The sequence below is a fragment of the Phymastichus coffea genome, unplaced genomic scaffold, assembly GCF_024137745.1.
Source record: "Phymastichus coffea isolate CEN01 unplaced genomic scaffold, Cenicafe_Pcof_1.1 PCOF00047, whole genome shotgun sequence".
Classification (NCBI taxonomy): Eukaryota; Metazoa; Arthropoda; class Insecta; order Hymenoptera; family Eulophidae; genus Phymastichus; species Phymastichus coffea.
Window position 1 is genome coordinate 2,000,832 of NW_026706858.1, and position 21,495 is coordinate 2,022,326.

At 55.1% G+C, this 21,495-nt stretch overlaps 4 protein-coding genes across 8 annotated transcripts; 3 read left to right on the forward strand and 1 right to left on the reverse strand.

Annotated features, from left to right (window-relative positions):
• Window positions 1–12: 12 nt before the first annotated feature.
• Window positions 13–17,853, reverse strand: LOC131665170 (tight junction protein ZO-1). 5 transcript variants are annotated; one of them, XM_058936866.1, is made up of 15 exons: window positions 16,603–16,924; window positions 16,392–16,536; window positions 10,928–11,168; window positions 7,436–7,611; window positions 6,038–7,249; window positions 5,669–5,963; window positions 5,408–5,579; window positions 5,097–5,322; window positions 4,851–5,025; window positions 3,044–3,607; window positions 2,728–2,957; window positions 2,443–2,644; window positions 1,931–2,379; window positions 1,729–1,748; window positions 14–1,392 (listed from the first exon to the last, which is right to left on the reverse strand). In XM_058936866.1, exons 1-15 carry the CDS (start codon window positions 16,922–16,924, stop codon window positions 1,178–1,180), a joined length of 4,644 nt encoding a protein of 1,547 aa, XP_058792849.1. In that variant the 3' UTR covers window positions 14–1,177. The 5 variants fall into 5 exon arrangements, with proteins under 5 accessions (XP_058792848.1, XP_058792849.1, XP_058792852.1 ...); XM_058936865.1 differs by having other exon boundaries at window positions 13–1,392; window positions 16,392–16,924; XM_058936869.1 differs by lacking the exons at window positions 16,392–16,536; window positions 16,603–16,924 and adding an exon at window positions 17,714–17,853 and having other exon boundaries at window positions 16–1,392.
• Window positions 11,026–16,361, forward strand: LOC131665174 (facilitated trehalose transporter Tret1-2 homolog). Its single transcript, XM_058936874.1, has 3 exons — window positions 11,026–11,947; window positions 13,227–14,151; window positions 14,232–16,361. The coding sequence occupies exons 1-3, from the start codon at window positions 11,782–11,784 to the stop codon at window positions 14,743–14,745; spliced, it is 1,605 nt and encodes a 534-aa protein (XP_058792857.1). The 5' UTR covers window positions 11,026–11,781; the 3' UTR covers window positions 14,746–16,361.
• Window positions 17,378–19,768, forward strand: LOC131665177 (ras-related C3 botulinum toxin substrate 1-like). Its single transcript, XM_058936879.1, has 3 exons — window positions 17,378–17,699; window positions 17,962–18,173; window positions 18,256–19,768. The coding sequence occupies exons 1-3, from the start codon at window positions 17,378–17,380 to the stop codon at window positions 18,568–18,570; spliced, it is 849 nt and encodes a 282-aa protein (XP_058792862.1). The 3' UTR covers window positions 18,571–19,768.
• A 312-nt stretch (window positions 19,769–20,080) lies between these two features.
• LOC131665086 (polyisoprenoid diphosphate/phosphate phosphohydrolase PLPP6) lies at window positions 20,081–21,129 on the forward strand. The gene is made up of 4 exons (XM_058936697.1): window positions 20,081–20,243; window positions 20,332–20,469; window positions 20,524–20,623; window positions 20,715–21,129. Exons 1-4 carry the CDS (start codon window positions 20,241–20,243, stop codon window positions 21,104–21,106), a joined length of 633 nt encoding a protein of 210 aa, XP_058792680.1. The 5' UTR covers window positions 20,081–20,240; the 3' UTR covers window positions 21,107–21,129.
• The last annotated feature ends 366 nt before the right edge of the window (window positions 21,130–21,495 follow it).

A 21,495-nucleotide genomic window follows, 5' to 3' on the forward strand; every position in this document is an offset into this window, starting at 1 on the left:
GTATTTACATATTTATTTCTAGTCATTAATCACGACTGTTTGCGACAAATAAGTGTAATAATAAATTCGTTTTTTTCAAATTCTTTAATGTTTAAATGTCATGTCATTGCAAATTGTAATCTTGGAAGACTTATCATAAAAATATACTTATAATTTAACAAAAATATTAATTTTAATATTGTGGAGATTCAACATTTTCCTATACATGTGTGTGTGTGCGTGTGTGTATGAGTGTGTGTGTGTGTGTACACGTGTGAGATTCGTCGAATTTCAACTTGATTCATTACCATATACGTAATCTTTAAAATTTCTATGTAGATCTTAATGCTATGGCTCTAATCATATAATTATTGCGTAACGTACAACTATCAATAGTTTGTGGCTTAATCTGAACCAATAGTTTATCTATGCAGAATAATTCAAAGACATGCGGGACTAGGAAAATTTAAAAAAACAAAACACGTTAATCCACAAATTATTAATTAAGACAGATGTTTTTTTTTCATAAATGATCCTCCGCTGAAGATCATTCGTTAAAGATCTTTCGTTGCAAAATCATACAACATATCCGCAAATTATAAAAAAATAAGAAAAAGTATAATTAAAAGAAAAACAAAAATCACAATCAGCATATGCTTATGAGTAACGCTATTTACGTTCAGTGTCATGACTGTCAAATAAATGCCGAGCAAAGTGTTATCAATTATCGGAGTGTATTTGCTCTTTTGGTATAATAATCTCGCTAACCACTATTTACAGGTGGTGTTATATAAATGCAGATCAAGTCAGAAAAAAAGCAACTACCGATAATTCCTAAGTAGCTATGAAATCTCGTAGTATTTTGTAATTGCTGCTTCAATTTTCATAAATAATTCAGACTTTGACGGTGATACTAATACTTGTGATTTGGCTCCAAATGAAAATATTTCGAAAAGTCGCTCGATCGGCGCGTCATCCTAAGTGACAAAACGGTTCAACGTAAAATTAATATTCATCGCAACAGTGATCGCGTGACTTTGATTTTCCGTCTTAGTTTTGACGACTCTCGAAGTGAAACTGGTCGAAATACTTTCAGTAGGCACGCCAAATCAGCGTCGTTCAAAGAAAAGACAAGGTAAATGTATATCGCGGTAGGCAGTTTAAAAAGATAAATGCGTATCAAGAGATGAATTAAAAATTAAAAGTGATCAAGTCGTACGATAATGTGGTCCGACGTTGGACCTGGCAGTTTAACGTTCAACCAATCAGTGCTGGTGTTGTCTTCGGTGTCGGTGGCATTGAGGGCGAGTCGGTAAGCCGGTGTGGCCTTATGGGGGATCCTAAGCTCGACTGGATTTCGAAACTCGAGGCCCTTTGGTCCGCATTCCACGAGTGGACTGAGCACAGATTCACCTGCAACAAGTTTCGGAAAAGTGAGCTGGGGACGCGCGCTGCGAGGAGCAGCCTCGACGAACGGCAGGCGTAAAATGATGGTGAAAAGCTCGAGGCGAGAGAGGATTAGGCACCGCCACCACGTGCAGGATTGAGTAGCTGATAGCTCACCATTATGAATGGGAGGCGATAGCGAGGAGCGGCGGCCGCGAGGGTCGCTTTGCAATTCGATAGCATTAGCATCGGTAACACTGAAGTAGAGCTCTTGATGAGTGTTCGGTGGCAAGGCACCAGGAGGTATTATCAGGGTAACGCCCCCTGGTCCTGCCAGTACACCACCCTCGCTACCGAACGTACCTCGTGCCATCCCCTTGGTCCTGCGTAATTGGCCGTCACCAAAACGGTTAGTCCAGTGTTAATCGTTATCATCGTTATTCGTCGTCGTCGTCGAAGTTATCGATCGCTCGGGATTACTCAATAGCGAGTCAGCTGCGCGAATCTTCCGAAGCGGCGATCAGAGGCGGGGAGCGGGCTGACGATAGGCGCCGCGGTCGCTCACCTCATGTTGTGATGGTGCAGCGGCTTCCGGTAGAGCTCGAACGCGCTGCCCCGCTGCTCCCGACTGCCAGCCAAGTCGAGCCCGCTAGCCTCCCGGTTGTGGTTGCTGCTGGCGGGCGTGGAGCTCTGGTGGGTGACGCCGCTGTGGCTGTTGCTGTGGCTGTGGCCGTTCATCGTGAGCGCGCTGCCGCGGGCGTGCGAGTACGCCTGCACGCCGATCTGCCCGGAGCTGTTGCTGTGCGAGTGCGAGGTCATCGGTTGACTCGACATGGGATGCGAGTGCGACGCGCCATGGTTGTGCGACGACATGCTGGCAGGCCCGCTGTGATTATGCGCGTGGACCGAGCTCATCGAGTAATTGTCGCTCTGCATGCTTCGCCCGGGCGGCGATATGTTGTAGTAGTATTGGCCACTGTTGCGCTGCGCACAGCTCACGCCGCCGTTCTCCGCCTGCGAATCAGCCACAGCGCGGTTGGACTCGCGAACGAGAGCGTCGCTGTTGCGAGCACTCACCCCTCCGTTGTACGCGTGCGAAGACGCGCCCATCGAGTAGCTCTTGGCGTGCTGGTACAGGCTGCCACCGCCGCTCTCGTCTTGAACGACGGCTTGCTGAGGCGGCCGGTAATTTTTTGGCTTCGGAGGGGGCACCGGCTTGTACGTGCCACTCGGCTTGCTGGCCTGCGACGCTGGCACGGGTTTGTAGTCGCCAGCGCGGCTGTAATGCGCGACAATGACATTCCCTGTGTAGGAACGGCGAGCCAAACGGCTAACCACTCGTCGTTTCATCCCCAGACTCACCTGTATTTGGCGTAGTCAGTTCGCAACTGCGTCTCCTGCACGGGTATCGCGGTGGACCTGGTAAACCTGTAGGGATCGTGGGGCCTTGAGGCCACAGCCATGCTACTGCTCTTGAGATCGTCCGGGACGTTGGGTCCGAGCCGACCCGCCGAGCTGTTGAGGCCGCCCGTCGAGTAGGATACGCCGTTGGTGTTGAATGAATCATACGAGGACATGCTGTCGTAGCTTCCCTGTATGCAAACAGATAAATAAGGACGTTTTAGAAAACTGACCATTGCAGCGCCAAAAAGTTTCGATGCAGGTTCAATGAGATTACCGCTTTGGCTTGGGTCCTGTCAAGAGACGAGGCGTTGGCCCTGTGCGGCGTGGCATTGATGTAGTTGGCCATTTCGAGGACGGAGTCAGTCTTATTGATAAGCCTCTCCTGCGCCGAGCGTCCCTGGCTGCCCATTCGCGCGGCCGGGCTCGTTGGCTTGTTGTTGCGGTCAAGTCGCGGTGGGAGGTCCGGCGGCGCCGGCTGCTGCAGCTGATGCTGGTGCTGGGTGCGGCGACGGTGCTGGTCGAAAGCCTGTTGCTGTTGCTGCTGCTGTTGCTGCTGCTGCTGCTGCTGGAGCGCGGGATCCGTAACGAAGTGCTGGTCGCTGCCGAGGGACTGTAATAGCTGGGACACCTGATAGCTGCTGGAGTACGGCGGTGGTGCGACCGCGTCGTCCTGCGTGGCGATGCTGGGATCGGAGCTGCTTTTGAGCCGCGATGGCACCCCCAGGACGCCGGGGAGGGGCGGCGCGGGACTCAACTCCAGGTCACTCTCCGGGGAGGAGGCGTAGGACAAGCGTGAAGTCATCGGGAACAGGAAGTCATCCGAGAGAGCCTCTTCCGGCTACACCAACGACAGCGACACAACATTTATTGGCATTCATGCGCGGGCTCTCGTTTTCGCTCGGCGCCGTCGCGACGACACTTCACTCCTCTCGACAAATCGCTCACGAGCATTCGTAGACACACGCATACACGCATGCCCACCCACCCACACGCGCACGCACGCACGCATGCATGCACACACACACACACGCACACACACGCACACATATGGACACACACGCTCCACAGACGCATGCAACAACAATGATTACGCTACTCTTACATAGCTATGAATGAAGCAAGCAAAACAATAAATAACATCTAATAAGCAAATACAAAGTTACGCAAAGCATGCTGTACAGCCGTAAAAAAGAATGAAAGATCATACGATACAGATCACCAGATGGTATCGTGCCACAGAGTAAGTGAAAGGTACAACTAAGTCAAAGCCAGTGACGTCAGTGAGCTCGGAAGAAAGAAAGTATGAGATAGAGAGAAAGCAGACTACAGTAGTAATAGTAAAGTGCGGTATTTGAGTATTGCATGAACCTTGCGAAAGCGACGAAACGTAATGGCATACATTAGGATAAAAACGTGAAGAAATGGCGTGAATGGGGCACGAAAACAAAATCTCATATGTAGCCGAAAAATTGCTCGTGAATGACATTGGAAGTGGAATTGTAGAACGAGGGAAAGTCGTAGGAAATCGGAGCAAGTGCAGGAGACGAGTAGACCGTTTGGAGGTCATTGGTGTTGTTGTTGTTGTTGTTGTTGTTGTTGTGGTTGTTGTTGTACTCGTAGAAAATAGCAGCACTCGTGTCGTAGGATACGAGTGACGTTGGTGCACGATAGAGTTGGAAGGCTTGCAAGTATAGATCCGACACCATTTCAATTGGCTACAACCGACACCATCAATCGTCAAATCGATGTACCATGTTCTTATAATATAAAACGATCCATCTTAAAGAGTAGTCATCCGTTGCGTAAGCCACCGATTGCTTAATCTTTTGCCTCTCGCGCGCGCATAATTATGCCTCGATCAATATACATGTACACATCGGTTATAAATAACATGCGGAAAAACAATCTCGAGATCACGCACCATTTTACAGCTAATTTAATTGGCAAACAGCGATAAGCAGCTAGACAGTCGGCCCAGTTCATTATTTCCAACCGGACGAGCAAAGTAAAGTAGTCAATCGAATATAAAGTAGTGTTCGCAACGTAGTGTCGCACGCAAATGGCAAACACTCGTCACTCACCTTCGTTTGGCTCATCCACAGCGGACCTTGCTGCTGCCAATCGATCAGCTCTCTCAACTTGCGATACCACGATTCTGGCGCAGTCAACGTTATTACGGCACTAAAGACATGGCCCCAAATTTTATCCAGTTTCTGGCACTGCTCCAACAATTTTTTGCTACTTTTGTGCGCCGACCTGCAATTCAAACACCTTTACTGCGACCAAGATCTGGCTGGCCCGGTACGGAGATCGAGAACGCAACGCACTTGGGTATGCCGACTCTCATTTCTTTGACGACTTGTTTTGTTTCCGCCTTCAGAAATATAACAATTGGATAAAATTGGGCGTAATTCAGACGATCGACCGCGTTCGGTGTGATGTCCAGCAGCGCGTGTTTTCCCCGATCCATAACTTCTCTGATGGCACTGAGGCGTATGATTCCAGATGTTTTCATGCTTTTGCCACTGCCCTCCTCTATTTGACTTTCGGTTTCTGTGACGAGTGAATCGAGTCAATTAGTCCGGCGCCTTGGCCGCGCCACAGATCCGCGAGCGTATCGCGACGAGTGCGGACTTACGAGGCGACGTGAACTTGTCGGGGAAGTCTTTGAGCAGCTTCTCCCGTGCCAGGTCGGAGACTGGTCCAAACAGAACCACCGGTCGGATGAAGCCGGGGTGTCGCAGGACCACTCGCTCGTAGGCCGGAAATTTGCTGACGCTGTCGGAGAACACCACGTCGTCCCAGTGATCCTGCCGAGTGACCGAGCCGACAGCGTGAGTTGAGGTAGAGCAGAAGCCAGAGGGCGGCCACGGAAAAGGAGCACGAGGAGGTCGCTTACCCTGCCGAGAGACTTGGAGCGGCGATGACTGCCCCTCCTCCTCCGGAAGAAACTGCCCCTGCTCTCGTTGGCGCTCATCTCCTTCTTAGTGGCGTTGAACTGGGCCGTGGCCAGCTCTTCGGCGCGGGCCTTGTTCGGAATGATGCCCTTCTGCACCTCCTGGTTGTTCCTGCCGATGCGGTAGACCTGCCAGGAGCCGACGACGCCGTTGTGCAGCGTGTCGACCACGTGGAAGACGTCGCCGCTGCGGAAACTCATCTCGCCCTTCTCCGGGTCCTCGTAGTGGAAGTGGGTCCTGCAACGGGAGGCGGAGGACGGCGAGTGAGCGGAGGCCGAGCTGGGCGCGCGGCGCCTTGGCTGCGCACTCACTTGACGTGGAAGGAGTCGCCCTTGCCCGAAGCGACGATCTGCTCGTATTCGTGGCGGCGGTGCTGCACGATCAGGTCGATCTGCTCCTGCAGGCTGAGCAGGAAGAGCACGGCCTCCTCGCGCGTGACGCCCTTCATGTCCATGTCGTTGACCTTGAGGATCTTGTCGCCGGGCTGCAGGCCCTGCAGCGCGGCCGGACTGCCCGGCTGCACGGCCGTGACGAAGACGCCCGTCTCGTTGCCGCCGGTGAGGCGCACGCCCACCGAACCCTCCTTCTGGAAGGTGATGAAGCGCGGGTCGGGCATCGGCTGCTGCTGCTGCTGCTGCACCGGCTTGCGCTGCAGCGCGGGCTCCTCCTCGTACATCTGCCGACGCGAGCTGTAGTAGTCCTCGGGGCGCGGCGGCGGCGGCCGCGGCGGCTCGAGCGCCGGACCCGGGCCTTGGGTCGGCGTGGCCGGCAGGTCTAGCTGGCTCAGCGAGACGTCCATGAGGGGTCCGCGCGAGCGGCCGCGCGGCGCCAGGTTACTCTTGTCCTCGGCGCCCGGCTGCGGCGCCCGCGTGGGAGGCGGCACGTACAGGTTCTGGCTGCTGTAGGCCGGCGACGACTGGTAGTCGGGCTGCTGGCCGGGCTGGGCCTTGCCGGGCGTCTGCTGCAGCAGCGCCGCCTCGGGCGCGTCGGCCGCGAGCGGCTCGCGGCTCACCACCAGCGACAGCCGCTCCTTGCTCTGGTCCATGAGCTTGCGCGCCTCCTTCAGGCTCATGTTGTCGGCGGACACGCCGGCGATGCGCGTGACCAGGTCGCCGACGCGGGCGCCGGTGCCCTCGCGCGTCACCTCGCGCACGTACAGCCGGCAGCCGAGCGCCACGCCGAAGTCGTCCTTCTTGCTGGGCCGCGTCAGGCTGAGCCGGTGGGTCTGGCTGTGGAGGGTCGAGCCGCCGAGGGCGGGTGGCGCGCCGCCGGGACCCATGGGGGGGCCGCCGCCGCCGCCGCCGCCGCTTCCGCCGCCGCCCGACTGCTGCTGGAAGGGCGCCTGGTGGTGCGGGTGCGCGGGGCTTGTGCCCTTCGGGCTGGCCGGCGATACGGTGACGCCGGCGCGACGCTTCACCACCAGCAGCACCGTGGAGCCCGAGTCGCGCAGCACGCGCACCGCCGCGCCGTAGTCCGCACCCTCCAGCGACACTCCGTTCGCCGAGATGATGCGATCGTTCACTCTGCGCGCGTCAACAGCCAAAGCTCGGTGAGCCGCCTCCGCGACAGGGTGGTCGACCGAGTGCAGCCGCTCCGCTGCCGCGAGCGAGAGCTTTCTAGCTCTGTCAGCGGGGCCTTTTTGGCGGGGCGTCGGTCGGAGCAGCTGCATTCGGTCGACCTTGGCAGTGAATGGATGGCTTGCGACTAACTGTAGCTTTCCCTCGGCGGGTCCAGCCTTGAGCACGTCCGAGATGGCGATGGCAGGGTCGCCGTTGGTGAAGTGCGGATTATCACGCCCGCCGGAGACGGCGATGCCGAAGCCGTAGCCTGGTACCCTCGTGACGGTGACGTGGTGCACCTCCCACCCGCGCTCGCTTCCTCCCAGCTGTGGACAGGCAGAACGGAATGTCTCTGTTTACAAACAAGAGCCCGGTTGGCCGGCGGCCGAGCGCGTCTAGACCGCGCGATCGCGGGACCGGTTAAAACTTGGCGTCACGCCGCTGTTGGTCGGCGAGCGGCTCCGGCCGAGTCCGCGGCGGTGCGACTGAGTGTCCGCGCGGGCTCGCGGAGCGACAGGCGGTCGGGGAAGCCAGACAACTGGCAGCCGGCGATCGAGACCCGGCCGACAGCGTAATTGCATTGTTTTGGCGGGAGCTGTCAGCCGCTCGACTCCGAGCGGATTCCGAGCGCGGCGGGCATTCAGCTCTCCTGCGCGATCCGGATTCGGGACGCGGACGCACGTGCCGTTCGCGCGCGCGGCCGCTGCCTGCGAAGCGATACCGGCGGAACGGCGACTGCGTGCGAGCCGAACGAGCGAGCGTGCAAGCGAGCGAACGAGCGAGCGAGCCGAGCCGAGCCGAGCGCCGAAGGAATTGGCACGCGCGAGTCAGCGAACCCGCTCGCGGTGGCGAATGGCTGCGGAGGAAAGTAAGCGGCGGCGTGCGTGTGTGCAGCGCGGCGACGAGTCGAGCAAGAGAGCCGCTAACGGCGCATCGGGGAAGGGAAGCCCTATCCAGTAGCTGCCACCCACTTTGCATACTTAGCCTAGTGACTTCCGCGAGTGATCCGCGGCGCGCCGTGGGAGAGCGAGAAATTCCGATTGGGGTACTCGAAAGGACAGCCAATAAATAGTGGCGGCGCGAGCGCGCGTGAGAGAGAGAGAGAGAGGCAGAGAGATAGCAACAAAGGCATTCTTCCGGCGTTATTCATCGGCGCAGACTAGCGTGATGCAGATTTTTTCAGCCGGTTTCGTCAGCTGCCGACCGCCTACCCCTCCCAGCCGATCTGTTACGCGCGCACTCTTGCGCGGACTTTAAAATCCACAGCTGAGCGCGCTCGACGCTGCGAACCCGCGAGGAGGCAAGTGTCGGAAAAGCTATGCGCACTTACGTCACTCTCTCGGCTTTCTCGTCGCCAATGCACGCGGTGATCGATACGCCTTTCCTCTCGGCTCGCTACCATTGAACGTTCGCGCTCAGCTCCATTTCAGGCTTGCTTCTACTCTCGCTCTCTCTCTCTCTCTCTCTCTCACTCTCTCGCGATAAGTGTTCGCCGAGAGACCTGCCGTCTGCCCATTTATCATGCCAACTCGAGCGCACTCATCAAGGATCGACGGCACCTGTTGCTTGCTGGCGCGCGATGTCTATTGGAAGACGATGGAAAACCGCGACCGAATTGAAAAGTGGCCAAAGGACAAAAATAAGCGAGCGTTGCGTCGAAGCGGCGAGGATATAGGTATTCGGGGAGAATGCGCGCAAATGACCAGTCAGAAGAGGCTGAGTCAGTGCTCGGGGCACGCACAGCGCCGAGAGAGCAATAGGAGTGGCAGCGGCAGCAGCAGAGGAGACGACCTTAATCACGGCCATCGTATCGCCCCCCCCCCCCCGGCAACGAGCGAGGGAGCGAGAGAGAGACGAGAGAATCGCTCCGAAATCCAAGGTCGCTCCGGCAGGGACGAGCAGAGGCGGCGGACTGGCAGCAGTGCGGCGCGAGCGAGGCCCGCGAGACACGCGAGGCTTACCTGAGCGCCGAGCTCCGCGGGCTGATGCTGGTGGTCCGGGGGACTGCTGCTGCTGCTGCTGCTCGGCGGGACATCGGCGGACTCCATGCCCGAGGAGCCGGCGAGGGGCGCGGGCGGCTCAGGCCCGGCGAGGCATAGCAGCCTCCTCAGCGTGCCTGCGGCCAACTCGAATCGACGCGACCCGACTTGCGAACGCAGCCCGCGACTCGAGCGCTGGCGAGCCAACGGCCGACTATGCACATGCGGCCGCACCGGTCCGCGCGCCAGGTTGGGACCGCCCCCCTCCCCGCGGCCGGCGCGCGCGGGCCCGGCCGACGCCCCCCGCGCGCGCGCAGCCTGGCGCGCCTGCTGCCAGAGGCCGCCGCCTGCGCGCGCTTTCACCTGCCGAGCGCGCGCGGCCCCGTGCCTACCTTGTGCGCGTGCTGGCGGCCGCCGCGGGCCCGCTCGCGGCGCTGCTCCCGCGCGGCGCGGCTCTTCCTGGCGCCGGCCGGCGGCGCGCGGGCCCGGCGCAGCTCCAACGCTCCGAGGATGTGCATGGGCAGGCTGGCCGCGAGGGACTGCGCGCCGCGGCCGGCCGGCCGGGGGGCGGCTCCGTCGGCTTATCGCTCGGCTCTGGCTACGCTCAACGTCAGCGCCCGGCGGCGGCCGCGCCCGCCGGCGGGATTAGAAGCCCCGGCGCGCCCGCGACTTCCGCGGGGCGGCCGGTCGGCGCGCACGGTTTGTTTATCGGCGACGGCGCGCGGCGCCTGCTGCCTCTCTGGCCGGCCAGTCTGCGCGCGCTATTTTCGGCGCCCGCCCGCGGCCTTGGCGCTTTTCTAATTCGAGCTGCTCCGAGCGTCAACGCCAACTTGCCAAATTTCCCCGAGCGGGCGCAATCCGAGCAACGAGCGCGCCGAGTCGTACGATCCAGCGTAATTTGAGCGAGATGAGCGGCTCGTCAGCGGGAATCCAGCCGGTTATCAAGCGCCTAACCTCCGCGCGCCGCCGCGATGGCTGGCCGCATGGCAAGCGGCCCACCTATAATTGGCCGCGTCGCGGCTCTCGAGCGCGCGGCGCTCGTCGAGCCGAGAGCCGCAGGAAGGAAGCGGTGGCGGCGCTGTTTGAGCAAGTGTCTGCGCGCAAGGCGACACTTGGTTAAATACGCCTGGGAATCCATTCGAATGCCACCGAGCCGCGCGATGCACCGATTCGCGCACCGTCATGGAGATATGCCGCTTCGGGCAGACTGGTCGTGGGCAACAATAGAGGCGCGCGTCAACGACTCTGCAGTCGTGCGCGAGAAACTCACCGCGCTCGGTGAAAACAAATGCAGCGCGACATTACGGGATACCGCCGCGGAGTGCGGGGCGAAGAGCGACCGGCGATCGAGCTGCGATCGGCGTGCGGCGTGGCGCGTTGCGCTCAAGCGGGCGATCGTCGCATCTGGGGTCCGTCTGTCGTCGCGAGCCGCACCGTGGACACTCGCTCGGCGGAGCTTCGCTCGCCAGTTCGTGCGTTCTGAAAATGCGGATCTGCTTGACGTGAGCAGGGTATTATTAGCTTACGCGCGCGCTCGCGGCAAAGTAGCTGAATATAAGAGAAGCAGCGGATGACGCGGAGGTCGTCGGGGATTGCGAAAGAAGCGGCGACGCACGAGCGACTCGCAAGAGCATCGCCGCGCGGACGCCGAGCACGTACTCACCGGCTCGTCGACGGGCTCGTCGAGCAGCTCGAGCATGGGCTCGGAGCCGCCGACGACCATGCCGAGGGCGCCGTAGGCGAGGCCCTGCTGCTGATGACTGCGGTGGTCGTGCTGCTGCTGCTGCGAGGCGGGTGGTGGCTGCGGCGGCGGCGGCGGCGTCGGCGGCGGGGCCGGCGGGCTGACTGACCGTCCGCCCGGAACCGCCGGCCTCCTTAGCGTCGCCGTCTTCTCCTTGTCGGCGCTGCAAAATCATCGAACAATGAGTGGACCGAACATCGGCAAAGCTGGGAGACGCGTGCGCGCGCGGCCAACGAGTTGTAGTGATGTAAGGCGATACGCGCGGCTAATCGATCGAGCCTGCGCGAGTGTGCGTGCGTTCGCCTGCGCATTATTGCCGAGATAAGATACAGAGCAGAGACGAGTGGAGCTGCCGAATTGTCCGAGAGGCGCGAGGCGCAGGTACGCTTGCAGCAGAGTGCGCAAGCGGCGGCGGTGGCGGCAGCACGTGGCCCGAGTGTCGACGGACGACGAGCGAGGAGGAGAGTCAGCTGGCGGTTGGCTAATCAACAGGCTGGCGCTCTGGGCGCTCGCGCGCCCGTCGGTCTCGCGCGCTCGCTCGGGCAGCGCGTCGCGCACACTCGTCGTCGCCGTCAGTTGGCTGTCGGCTGCGCGCGCGAGCGATACATAAGCGCCGCGGAGGGACGCAGGAGGCGCGAGGACAAGAGGAAGAAGATAACGCGCACAATCAAAGCCCGCTCGGCCAGGCCGCACGCACTCCCACTACTGCCGGCCGATTCCGATTCGCGCGCGACCGAAAAACGCAGAGCAGTCGAGGCGACGACGCGGCGCACGAGATGTCCCGACAGAGCTCCTTCATCAGGAAGAACAGCAGCTCGGCGGCCGTAGCCCCGTTCGGCCAGTCGTCACCGGGCCCCGAGGTGCTGCCCCTGCCGGCGGGCAAGGAGCCCGCCTACCGCCAGGAGGGTCGCAAGATCTACCAGTACCTGGCCACTGTCATCGGTAAGCCTCCGGCACTGGGCGCTGCACCGATGTTCACTGCCACCGCTAAACTTTCCGTGCTTTATCACAGACGCCCGACTATACACAAGTGCGTTGTGAAAGCCACGCACACTCGCGCAATAGCCGCACGCTCTCGCTCTCTCTCTCGCTCTTTTGCTCTCTCTCTCCCGCGAGTGCAATCGTCTCGTTCTCTCTCTCTCTCTCTCTCGCGTGCGTGCTCTGCCAAATTGATAGACGCTGGCGCAACGAGCTCCACACAGCCGAGCCAAGTCGCGAGCGCAGCAGGAAGCGGCCTTGATTAATCTCTTTATTGTTTCTCGCGCTCTCGCGTGCGCCGCCTTGACATTAACCCAACGCGCGCGCGTTAGTTTTTTTCCATGCGCGCGCGCGCTCGCCGACTATTTTTAATTCACACTCGCTCGTGCCTTTTCAAAGTTCATCGATCCGTCAACGAGCAATTGTGTCCGACACGAATCATCCGTGAGTGCAGTCGCGACAAACCGCCAATTTATCTGTTACCGGCGGCCTAAGTTCAACGGACTCTCGGCAAACTAGATAATGACTCTCGCTAGCGACTTGATAGCAAAGGTGAGCCGCTGCTCGCAGGCAGCAGCAGCAGCAGCAGCAGCAGCAGCGGCAGCGGCGGCGGTGACGGCGGCAGCAGCGATTCAGGTGCGGGATTCGAATTCACTCGGCGACGCTGACCCACATTCGCGACCATTGAATTCTGGCGCGACAAAGCGCCCGATTGCGATACGGCCGAGCCAAAGATTCGCCAGCAGCCAGTGAGCTACGCAGAGCAGGCTGCTTAGTCGCGCGTGTGAATTCGTCATTACTGTGCAGCGTGGAGAGTCACGACTGACCCTGACTCACTTGCCAACTGGCGTTTGCTCGCTCGCTCGTTGGCTCGCGCGCGGAATCTAAAAATTAGTGTGTTTACCTTCGACCGAGCGAGCGAGCGAAAGAGAGAGAGGGGGGGGGGGAGAGAGCGAGTCAACACGGAACGGTGTCGGCAACGCTATCGACGTTTGCTCCGCCGGCGCCGCGGACTCGGCGTCGACAGCGACGCCGGCCCAAGGGCAGCTCGCTCGCAGGCGCCGACCGAGCGGTTCCCACAGCCGTCCGCCGGCGGTCCGCCGCTCGGCTCGCTACAGCGCGGGGCTATTTCGGCGCGCGAACCGGCTCGATCCGGATCGCGGCAGCTCGGGCGGCCGGGAATAGCGCGGCGGCGGGGGCGCGCGCGGGGAGCAGGTGTCTGACCGAGGCGCGACTGTTGCAGCCGGCTCGATCATGGCCCAGAGCGGCATGAACCTGGGCTGGACGTCGCCCGTGCTGCCCAATCTGTGCAACAACGCCAGCAGCTTCGTGCCCGAGATCGCGCTGGCGTACGAGGACTGCGAGGGTTCGACGCCCGCCGCCTGGATCACCTCGCTGATGCCGCTGGGCGCGATCGTGGGCGCCGTGCCGATGGGCAAGGCGGCCGACCTGTGGGGCCGCAAGCCCACCATCGGCGTGACCGTGATCCCCTTCCTGATCTGCTGGCTACTGGCGCTAGCCGTGCCCTTCCTCGGCGAGGGCCTGCGCATCCCCGTGCTCTACGTGGCGCGCTTCCTCGGCGGCATCGGCTCGGGCGCCGCATGCGTGCTCGTGCCCGTCTACATCGGCGAGGTGGCCGAGCCGCGTATCCGCGGCACCCTCGGCACTTTCTTCCCCATCTTCTTCTCGGTGGGCATCGTCTTCTCGTACGCGGCCGGCGGCTACACCTCCTACCTGGTGTTCAACGGGCTGTGCGCCGGCCTGCTCGTGCCCTTCCTCGTCTCGGTGGTGGTGCTGCTGCCCGAGTCGCCCTCCTGGCTGGTGCAGCGCGGCCGCAAGCACGAGGCCGTGCGCGTGCTGCAGTTCCTGCGGGGCGAACGCTACGACGTCAACCAGGAGATCGCCGAGATGCTGGAGGAGAGCGAGCAGTCGTCGGTGAAGGAGGGCGGCTTCCACGACCTGCTCTGCACCAAGCCCGGTCGCAAGGCCATCGGCACCTGCCTGGGCCTCATGCTCTTCCAGCAGCTCTGCGGCATCGACGCCGTGCTCTTCTACACCGTGGAGATCTTCGAGAAGTCCAAGAGCTCTATCCCGGCCAACATCGCCACCATCATCATCGGCCTCATCGAGGTCGTCATGGGCGTTATCGTTGCGGTGACGATCGACAGGTAGGCCCGGCGCGCGCCGCTGCACTCCGCCAGCACCGCGCCGCTAACGCTCTGCTGTCTGTTGGGCCTCCGGGGTGCAGGTTCGGCCGCAAGCCCCTGCTCGTGTTCAGCGGCGCCGCCATGACCCTCTGCCTCGGCGTCCTCGGCTACTACTACAAGCTCATGGACGCGCACGACGGCAGCGCCGACAACATCAAGTGGCTGCCGCTGCTCTGCATCGGCATGTTCAACGTGGTCTTCTCGCTGGGCTACGGCTCGGTGCCCTACTCCATCATCAGCGAGCTGTTCCCGCCCGAGACCAAGGGCATCGCCGGCAGCATCAGCATCATGACCAACTGGTTCCTCGTCTTCCTGGTTACGCGCACCTTCCACGACCTGTGCCACCTGCTCGGCCAGTCGGTGGCCTTCTGGATGTTCGCCTCGGTGTGCGCCATGTCGGCGCTCTTCGCCTACGTGTTCGTGCCCGAGACCAAGGGCAAGACGCTGCAGGAGATCCAGGCCAAGCTGGCGCGCAGCCGGCGCGAGCGCCGCCTGGCCAGGCTGCAGCCGCAGCGCGCCAAGCAGCCGCAGGCCCAGCCGCTGGCCCCGGCCTGAGCGCGCGCGAGCCACGCGCCCCGTCCGCCGTAGTATTCGCGCCACGAGACGTTCGCCGCTCGCGGCCGGCCTATCAGACGAGTATTCCTCCGCCCGCCGCTTCCCTCCTCGCATCCCAGCCCCCTCCGGCGCGGCATCCGCTCGGGGCGCCCGCCAAGCGAGTCGATTGCTCCAAGCTGCGGTCGACCGATCGGCTAGCTGGCCGGCCGATCGATCACCCAAGTCGCGCGAACTGTCCGTTACGTCTAGCCGGTGAGCCAGTCTCCGCAAGGGTATCTCGGTTTACTGGTTACATTAGGTCTTTTCCTCTCCCCCCCTCCCCTCTTACTCTCCCCGACCCTTGTGTGTGTACTGTATTTATTATGTATACGTACTCGACTGCTGCTGAATATCTGCCGAGCTGATGACTGTAAATATGTGATTACCATTAACAGTGAAAAGAGGAACCGGGCCTTGGCGAAACTTGCCGAGATGTGATTGTCTGGCAAGCAAGGTTATGTCTGTGTATACTGGTATACGATGCGTAGTACGATTATTTTTGACGTGTTACGGGTTATTACGTAAGATGCTTTAGGGAATAACGATGTTTCTGCGCGCGACGATAACTCAATCGAGTCAAGAGAATAACGACAAGCAATGAAGAGAATGCGTGCGTCGATTTGAGATGATCGAGTGCAAGAAAACTCACCGCGATGAGTGGGTCGTCGGCCGGCAGAGGCTATCGATGGCTATGAAGTAGCCAAACTGCGCTATCACGGGCGACGGACCTCTAGCGGCCTCCTCCTGTTCGTCCTCGCCCGGCATCGTTATCGTTACTCCGACTCTTTACTCGTGTACATCGAGCCCTCGCCTCGGCTCGATCTCCGCGTGCCTATAGCGATTGTTGTCTCTACTCGACTCTCGTCCTACACGCCAGACGCGAGAGTCGACCCGTGCCAGTGAGGCTGCCGGCGCTGGCCCGCTGTTTTCACAACCCACGGCCGTGTATCGATCGACCGATCAATAAACTTTTTGGAACTTTGTTCACTAGACTCAGTCGAACCACTGGCATTTTGATTCATTGACCCAGTCCAAACAAAGGGGGCGAAGATCCGGCGCTGCACGCGGTCTGCGACTGCGAGCTGGCCGCAGCGCTGCAGCATGCGCCTGATTCAGCGGCTTATAAATAGTGCCGACTAACCCCGCGCGCGCACGCCTCGCTAATTCTATCGCAGCGCCTCGCTCACGGCACCTTCGCCGCTTGCCGCCCGATACCTTTTTCCGCTGGCATGTCGGCCACAAGGTCAGCGCGGCTTGCAAACAAACCACCTCGGCGAGCGCGGAGCCGAGCGACCAGCGACTTTCTACTCGGCGTTCTCGTCGCGCCAAAAGTGGAGCGCCGGCTAGGCGGCAAGCCGACGAACGACAGGAGCAATTCAAGCGGGTCTACGGGCCCGCGAGGGTCAACAGTCGCTGCTTCGGCAGTCAGCCGATCATTCGACATTTCCTGCGCGCCTGTCAGTTGGGCGCCGACTGCGAGCAGCCCGAACTATATGAACGCCGATCGGAGCACGTGTGCCGCTAATTTATGATTGACGATCGGACAGACGGAAGAGGAAGCGCGAGATGATGCCGACAATAGGCGCGCATGCTGGCGTGCCGCTCACCTGTACTCGTTGTGTTTGTCCACGGACTTGCTCTGCGGCGGCGCCAATGCCTCCTGGTTGATTTTTGCACTCTGACTGGCTTGCTTTTGGTGCTGATGCTGCTGCTGCTGTAGCTGCTGCTGTAACTGTTGACGCTCCTGATCCTCTGCAACAGAGAGACGCGGGTAGAAAAGACGTTGCCGCGGCTGCCGGACGACGAATGTGCGCGTACCGGTGAGCGCGTGCTGCACCACGAGCAGGTCGGTGAGCACATGCGGAGCCTCGGCCTCGAGGGCAAAGCAGAACTCCCGGAAAGCCTCGAAGCCCTTGGCCTGGATCAGGTCGATGAAGAGGTCGACGTCGGTCGACGCTGCCGAGCTGCTGGCCAGCGCCTGTCGGTCCAGCTCCGTTATAACGCCGCGCTTCAGCAGCACGCCCAGCAGGTTCGTCGACTCGAGTTCCCTCAGCAGGCTTGCCTTGTTCCTCGAGAGCAGCGTCCTGATTTCCGGCAGGCCGCCCTGCTCCGGCCCGCCTCCAGCCTCCTGCTGCTGCATCCTCGCTCACGCGATCGCCTCCCCCTCACTGCACTATTCACCGGGCCGCTGCACGCTAACGCAACAGGTGTCGATGCGACGCTGCTCACCACCGCTGTTCACGCGCGCGCGCGCGCGCTCGCACCCGTAACACTGCAGCTCTGTATATATGATACAGCTGCGTATACCTACAGCAGCACCAGCTCTGCACTAACACTACGGTGTCCACAACGCGGTACACGCTGCGCACGCCGTGGGGAATAGTATGCCAGAATAGGATCGTGCGAGTAGCTACGCGGCGTTGCCAGTTCGCGGCGCCAGAGTCGCTGCCGCGGCTTGCCACTGCCCTCCGCACCTCCACTCGGCGACAGTAGCGACTGCAGTCAGGCTGCGGGCTACCTGCGCAGAGCACGGGAGGTGAGGTGTGCGTGAGAGAGAGACAGAGAGAGCGTGCGCGCGCGAGCGACAGGTAGGATGCCGCCACCGCCAGGGCATCACTCGTCCTCGCAATCCTGGAGCAGGCCGCTCCTACCACCGAGACCGGCCCCGCCACCCCAAATGCAGCACCGCAAGTTTCCGCCCTCCGATGCGAGCCGACGTGATCCGCAATCGCCGCGTCCGCCTCCGCGACAACACCTGCTGCGCGATGACAAGGACAGCTCACCGACCAGTCAAGCCAGGATCAAGGTTGTCCTCGTCGGCGACGGGGCCGTCGGCAAGACCAGCCTCGTCGTCTCTTACTCTACCAACGGCTTCCCCCCCGAATATCAACCCACGGCCTTCGACAACTATAATGGTCAGTAAAGACACCTGTTCTTTCTCTCTCTCTCTTTCTCTCTCACACGCTCTTCTCCTTTTTTTTGCGATCGCGAAACTCGCCGCCGCGCTAGACTTCTTTGCTCGACTGTACGCGTAATGACGAGTAGCCAGTTGCTGCTCGCTACGGACAACAGGTGAAAGTACAGAATCGGCAAACATTTTGCTCCATCGCAACTCAACTCTGTATTCTTGTCTTCTCTCTTTCTCTGTTCTCAATTCTTGTATTATCTTCTTCACAGTTGTGGTCAACGTCGATGGCCAGCCCATAAACGTGCAACTGTGTGATACTGCTGGCCAAGATGACTTTGATCCGTTGCGGTCGTTGTGCTACCCAGACACTGATGTTTTGCTAATATGCTTTAGCATTGTTAAACCAGAGTCTTATCGCAGTGTGTCCACAAAATGGATCAACGAAGTACAAAGACACTGCCCTAATACTCCAATTATTCTAGTAAGGGTTCTGCTATTTCTGTTACTCCTCTTCATCAATTATACTAGCAGATACAAACGATAATTTATTTCTGTTCTCACAGGTGGGAACTAAAAGTGATCTACGCTCAGATGTACAAATGTCATTAGAATTAGCCAAGTATGGACAGTCACCTGTCACAACTATTCAAGGCCATCAATTGGCCAACAGAATAGGAGCATCTAGTTATGTAGAGACATCTGCGTTGACACAGCAAGATCTCAAGGAAGCCTTTGATCAGGCTATCGTTAGCGCACTCAGCATGAGGAGGGCTGGAGCAAAATTATTGTCCAGGCATCAAAAGCCACCATCTGTTTGGCGAAAATGGCTATGTTGTTGGGAAAAATCCTCTTCGTCAACTTCTTCAAGTAGAGCCTAATACAGCTCTTATGATAAACAACAATCTTGGACTTGCAAACATTTTTTAACAATTGTATATTTATTATTTAAATTTCAATCTGAGGCACCATTCTTCATTTGTTTCATACAAATGATCAATTAGAAAGTATAGATGAAGAGAATAATCAACGAATCACAAGATTCCTATTGATATACACTAACAAAATAAGATTGTAAAACAAGATTTTTTTGAACATGAATATCCAACCAACTCAAAGTCCAAGATCTAGATATTAAAGTAAAAATTTTTTGAAAAAACTCTGTGATCAAATGTGGCTGCCTCGCTATTAGATTCTTAAACTCGAAAAAGTACTTACACATACTTTGATATTTCGTACTGTTGATAACATTTTAAAACAAGCTTTTTAATTGCCTTAAGATCATAGGCATCAAAAAATTGATGCACGCGAATTATATTATTTTCTTAATCGTGGTAAAACAACTTGGTGAATGTTTACAGTTCATTTATTATAAGAAACAATATTATTCAATTAGGATATGATTTATTTTAGTCTTCCAATGAAACTTTGTCTAAGTTAAGAAATAAAAAGTATAATAAATGACTGAGTATAAAAACATTTCTGTATATCAAGTAGGAATTAACATGTTAGCAGAATGTAATTTACGGTTACTGTTAGATAGTATTTTACACTATTTTTTTGTACTCTATTTAATAATTGTTGATAAGAATGGCCACTAATTAGTCATATTAAATCGTGCATGTTATCTTACGTCGTATGGTAGTATCCATATTTATTTTGCACAAAGATTTTATCTAAATTTACACATAGTGAATATGTATCATGCATATCACAAAGACGAATATGTACTTAATTTATTGTAAATCATTAGCATTTTATTGTTCGACACTGTTAACTTATTAATATATGACACGTCGTAATGCACTTAACTTTACGACAACTTGAGTTACACGCGACAATAAAAAGAAACCAGGCACATAATCTTAAAATGTATTGTTTGAATCATTTAGCAATTTATATTTTACAGTGAATATTATTTGAAATAATGTGTTTTACTCATTATTCTGTATTAAGATGCAATTGTAAATTAAATTTCGTGCCATATAAAATTAGTGTTTCTTTTGTAAAATCACAATCTTTGTTCATATTTTTTAGTGGTAAATATAATTTATAATAAATCTACGTTACGTATTACAAATCTTATTCACGTTTAGTTATTGTCCCCTTCATAAAAAATTGATAACTAATTCTTCAATTGCAAACGATCTTTTTCATTTTTCAGATAATTCAGGAATTAGTTTTATAACATGAAAATATCAACGCAATATTGCCTTTTAGTAACAGATAAGATAAAAATCAATATCGACTTCGCAATCCTTAGTTATTATCAATTTGATGACTAATTATTTAAAATGAGTGTCGTATCGAGAACTTACACCCAATCAGGAATTGGGACACTTAGTATAATCGCAGTATTATATATATATACCTATATATGATACATACACATGTCCATTAGAGCTACGTGTAAAACCAGATTTCACACATACAGGTTGTTAAAAAATATGTAATTGACAAGAAAAACATTATTTCTTCTTGTTTTTTTGTTCATGAAGTAATAGTTTGTTTAATTAAAATCTACTATAAAATATATAGTAACAGTAAAAGCATGGTAAGGTTAAACGTACTAAATGATAATTATAGCATTAATTGTTAAAAATAGCAGCACTTACCTAAACCGCATATCTGACAAATTTTAGGCTCAGGAAAAGAGACAAATATCTCCAATGCTTGCAAAAATTTTAGCCACGGATGTATACATGACAGATCAGTTTGTCAAAACAATGGATAAACTTTTACCTTTTCATCAACTCAAAACACATCATAAAATGCTAGAGGTAAGAATGCAGTTTCAATTGGACATTCTTTATAATTAACATGACACTTTTTAGATATCGTGTCATGGACTAACTTGGATTCCAGCTTGGATAGCTTTTATCTGGGTATTTAGTAGTAAAAGCTTATTTCAAATGCAAGTAAATTTTCTCATAGGTACTGCTTTTGTATTCCTTATTTTAAAAACTATATAATAAATCAAAAATGCACAATAATATATTTACAATAATATGCGTGTACTTTTCAGGTTTACTCTTGGATGTTGTTATTGTTTCCTTGTTGAAAGCTATTACTAGGCGTCGAAGACCTACTAAAGCTAGTGCGATAGATATTGGACCAGATAAATTTTCATTTCCTTCTGGTCATGCTTCAAGAGCCTTTTTCATAGCTTGTTTCTTCTTGTATAATTGGCCTGTGCATTTTATTTTTGTACCACCTTTATTATGTTGGTCAATCAGTATTTGTATATCAAGGATCTTAATGAGGAGGCACCATCTTCTTGATGTCTTTGTTGGCTGTATATTAGGAATTATGGAAGCATTATTCATTGGACTTATATATTTAAATTATGAAACCAGTGCTGATTTAATCTGGTGGTTGACTGATGAAAAATTAGATGGTGGAGAGTATCATGTGTAAAAAATGTAACTCCTTTAATTATAATAAATAAAGATAATTTTTTTAATTTGTTGGTTCATGTTGTTCTATATTTTAAAAAAATTTTAAATAAAATAGTAATTAACTATTTTATACAATATTAATTTAAATTAGATTATTAATTCTATTTAATTTTAATTGTATTTGGAACAAATTTTCGTTTGACACATCGACTTGAGAAGAGAAATTCTGCACAAAAGATTTTTTTTTTTTTTAATTTTTTTGAATTTTTCTCATAAAGAAGGGTTATCATACACCAGAATCTCTATTTGTTAAATTTAAAAATATTGTGAAAACTGTAATGTAAAAAATACAAATAAATATATACTAATTTGATAACAAAAATGTATCTATAATCTGAATTATTATTA

What these genes read in the sequence shown, in the direction of transcription:
- LOC131665174 (XM_058936874.1), top strand. Translation starts at nt 11,782, where the DNA reads ATGTCCCGACAGAGCTCCTTCATCAGGAAGAACAGCAGCTCGGCGGCC. An exon ending in GTACCTGGCCACTGTCATCG is followed by an intron (nt 11,948 to 13,226) that starts GTAAGCCTCCGG and finishes CGACTGTTGCAG; the next exon opens with CCGGCTCGATCATGGCCCAG. An exon ending in GTTGCGGTGACGATCGACAG is followed by an intron (nt 14,152 to 14,231) that starts GTAGGCCCGGCG and finishes TCCGGGGTGCAG; the next exon opens with GTTCGGCCGCAAGCCCCTGC.
- LOC131665177 (XM_058936879.1), top strand. Translation starts at nt 17,378, where the DNA reads ATGCCGCCACCGCCAGGGCATCACTCGTCCTCGCAATCCTGGAGCAGG. An exon ending in GGCCTTCGACAACTATAATG is followed by an intron (nt 17,700 to 17,961) that starts GTCAGTAAAGAC and finishes TCTTCTTCACAG; the next exon opens with TTGTGGTCAACGTCGATGGC. An exon ending in CTAATACTCCAATTATTCTA is followed by an intron (nt 18,174 to 18,255) that starts GTAAGGGTTCTG and finishes CTGTTCTCACAG; the next exon opens with GTGGGAACTAAAAGTGATCT.
- LOC131665170 (XM_058936865.1), bottom strand. Translation starts at nt 16,924, where the DNA reads ATGCAGCAGCAGGAGGCTGGAGGCGGGCCGGAGCAGGGCGGCCTGCCG. An exon ending in CCCGCCGAGGGAAAGCTACA is followed by an intron (nt 7,250 to 7,435) that starts GTTAGTCGCAAG and finishes TGACGCGCGCAG; the next exon opens with AGTGAACGATCGCATCATCT. An exon ending in CTGCACCATCACAACATGAG is followed by an intron (nt 1,749 to 1,930) that starts GTGAGCGACCGC and finishes CCAATTACGCAG; the next exon opens with GACCAAGGGGATGGCACGAG.
- LOC131665086 (XM_058936697.1), top strand. An exon ending in CACATCATAAAATGCTAGAG is followed by an intron (nt 20,470 to 20,523) that starts GTAAGAATGCAG and finishes GACACTTTTTAG; the next exon opens with ATATCGTGTCATGGACTAAC. An exon ending in GCAAGTAAATTTTCTCATAG is followed by an intron (nt 20,624 to 20,714) that starts GTACTGCTTTTG and finishes TGTACTTTTCAG; the next exon opens with GTTTACTCTTGGATGTTGTT.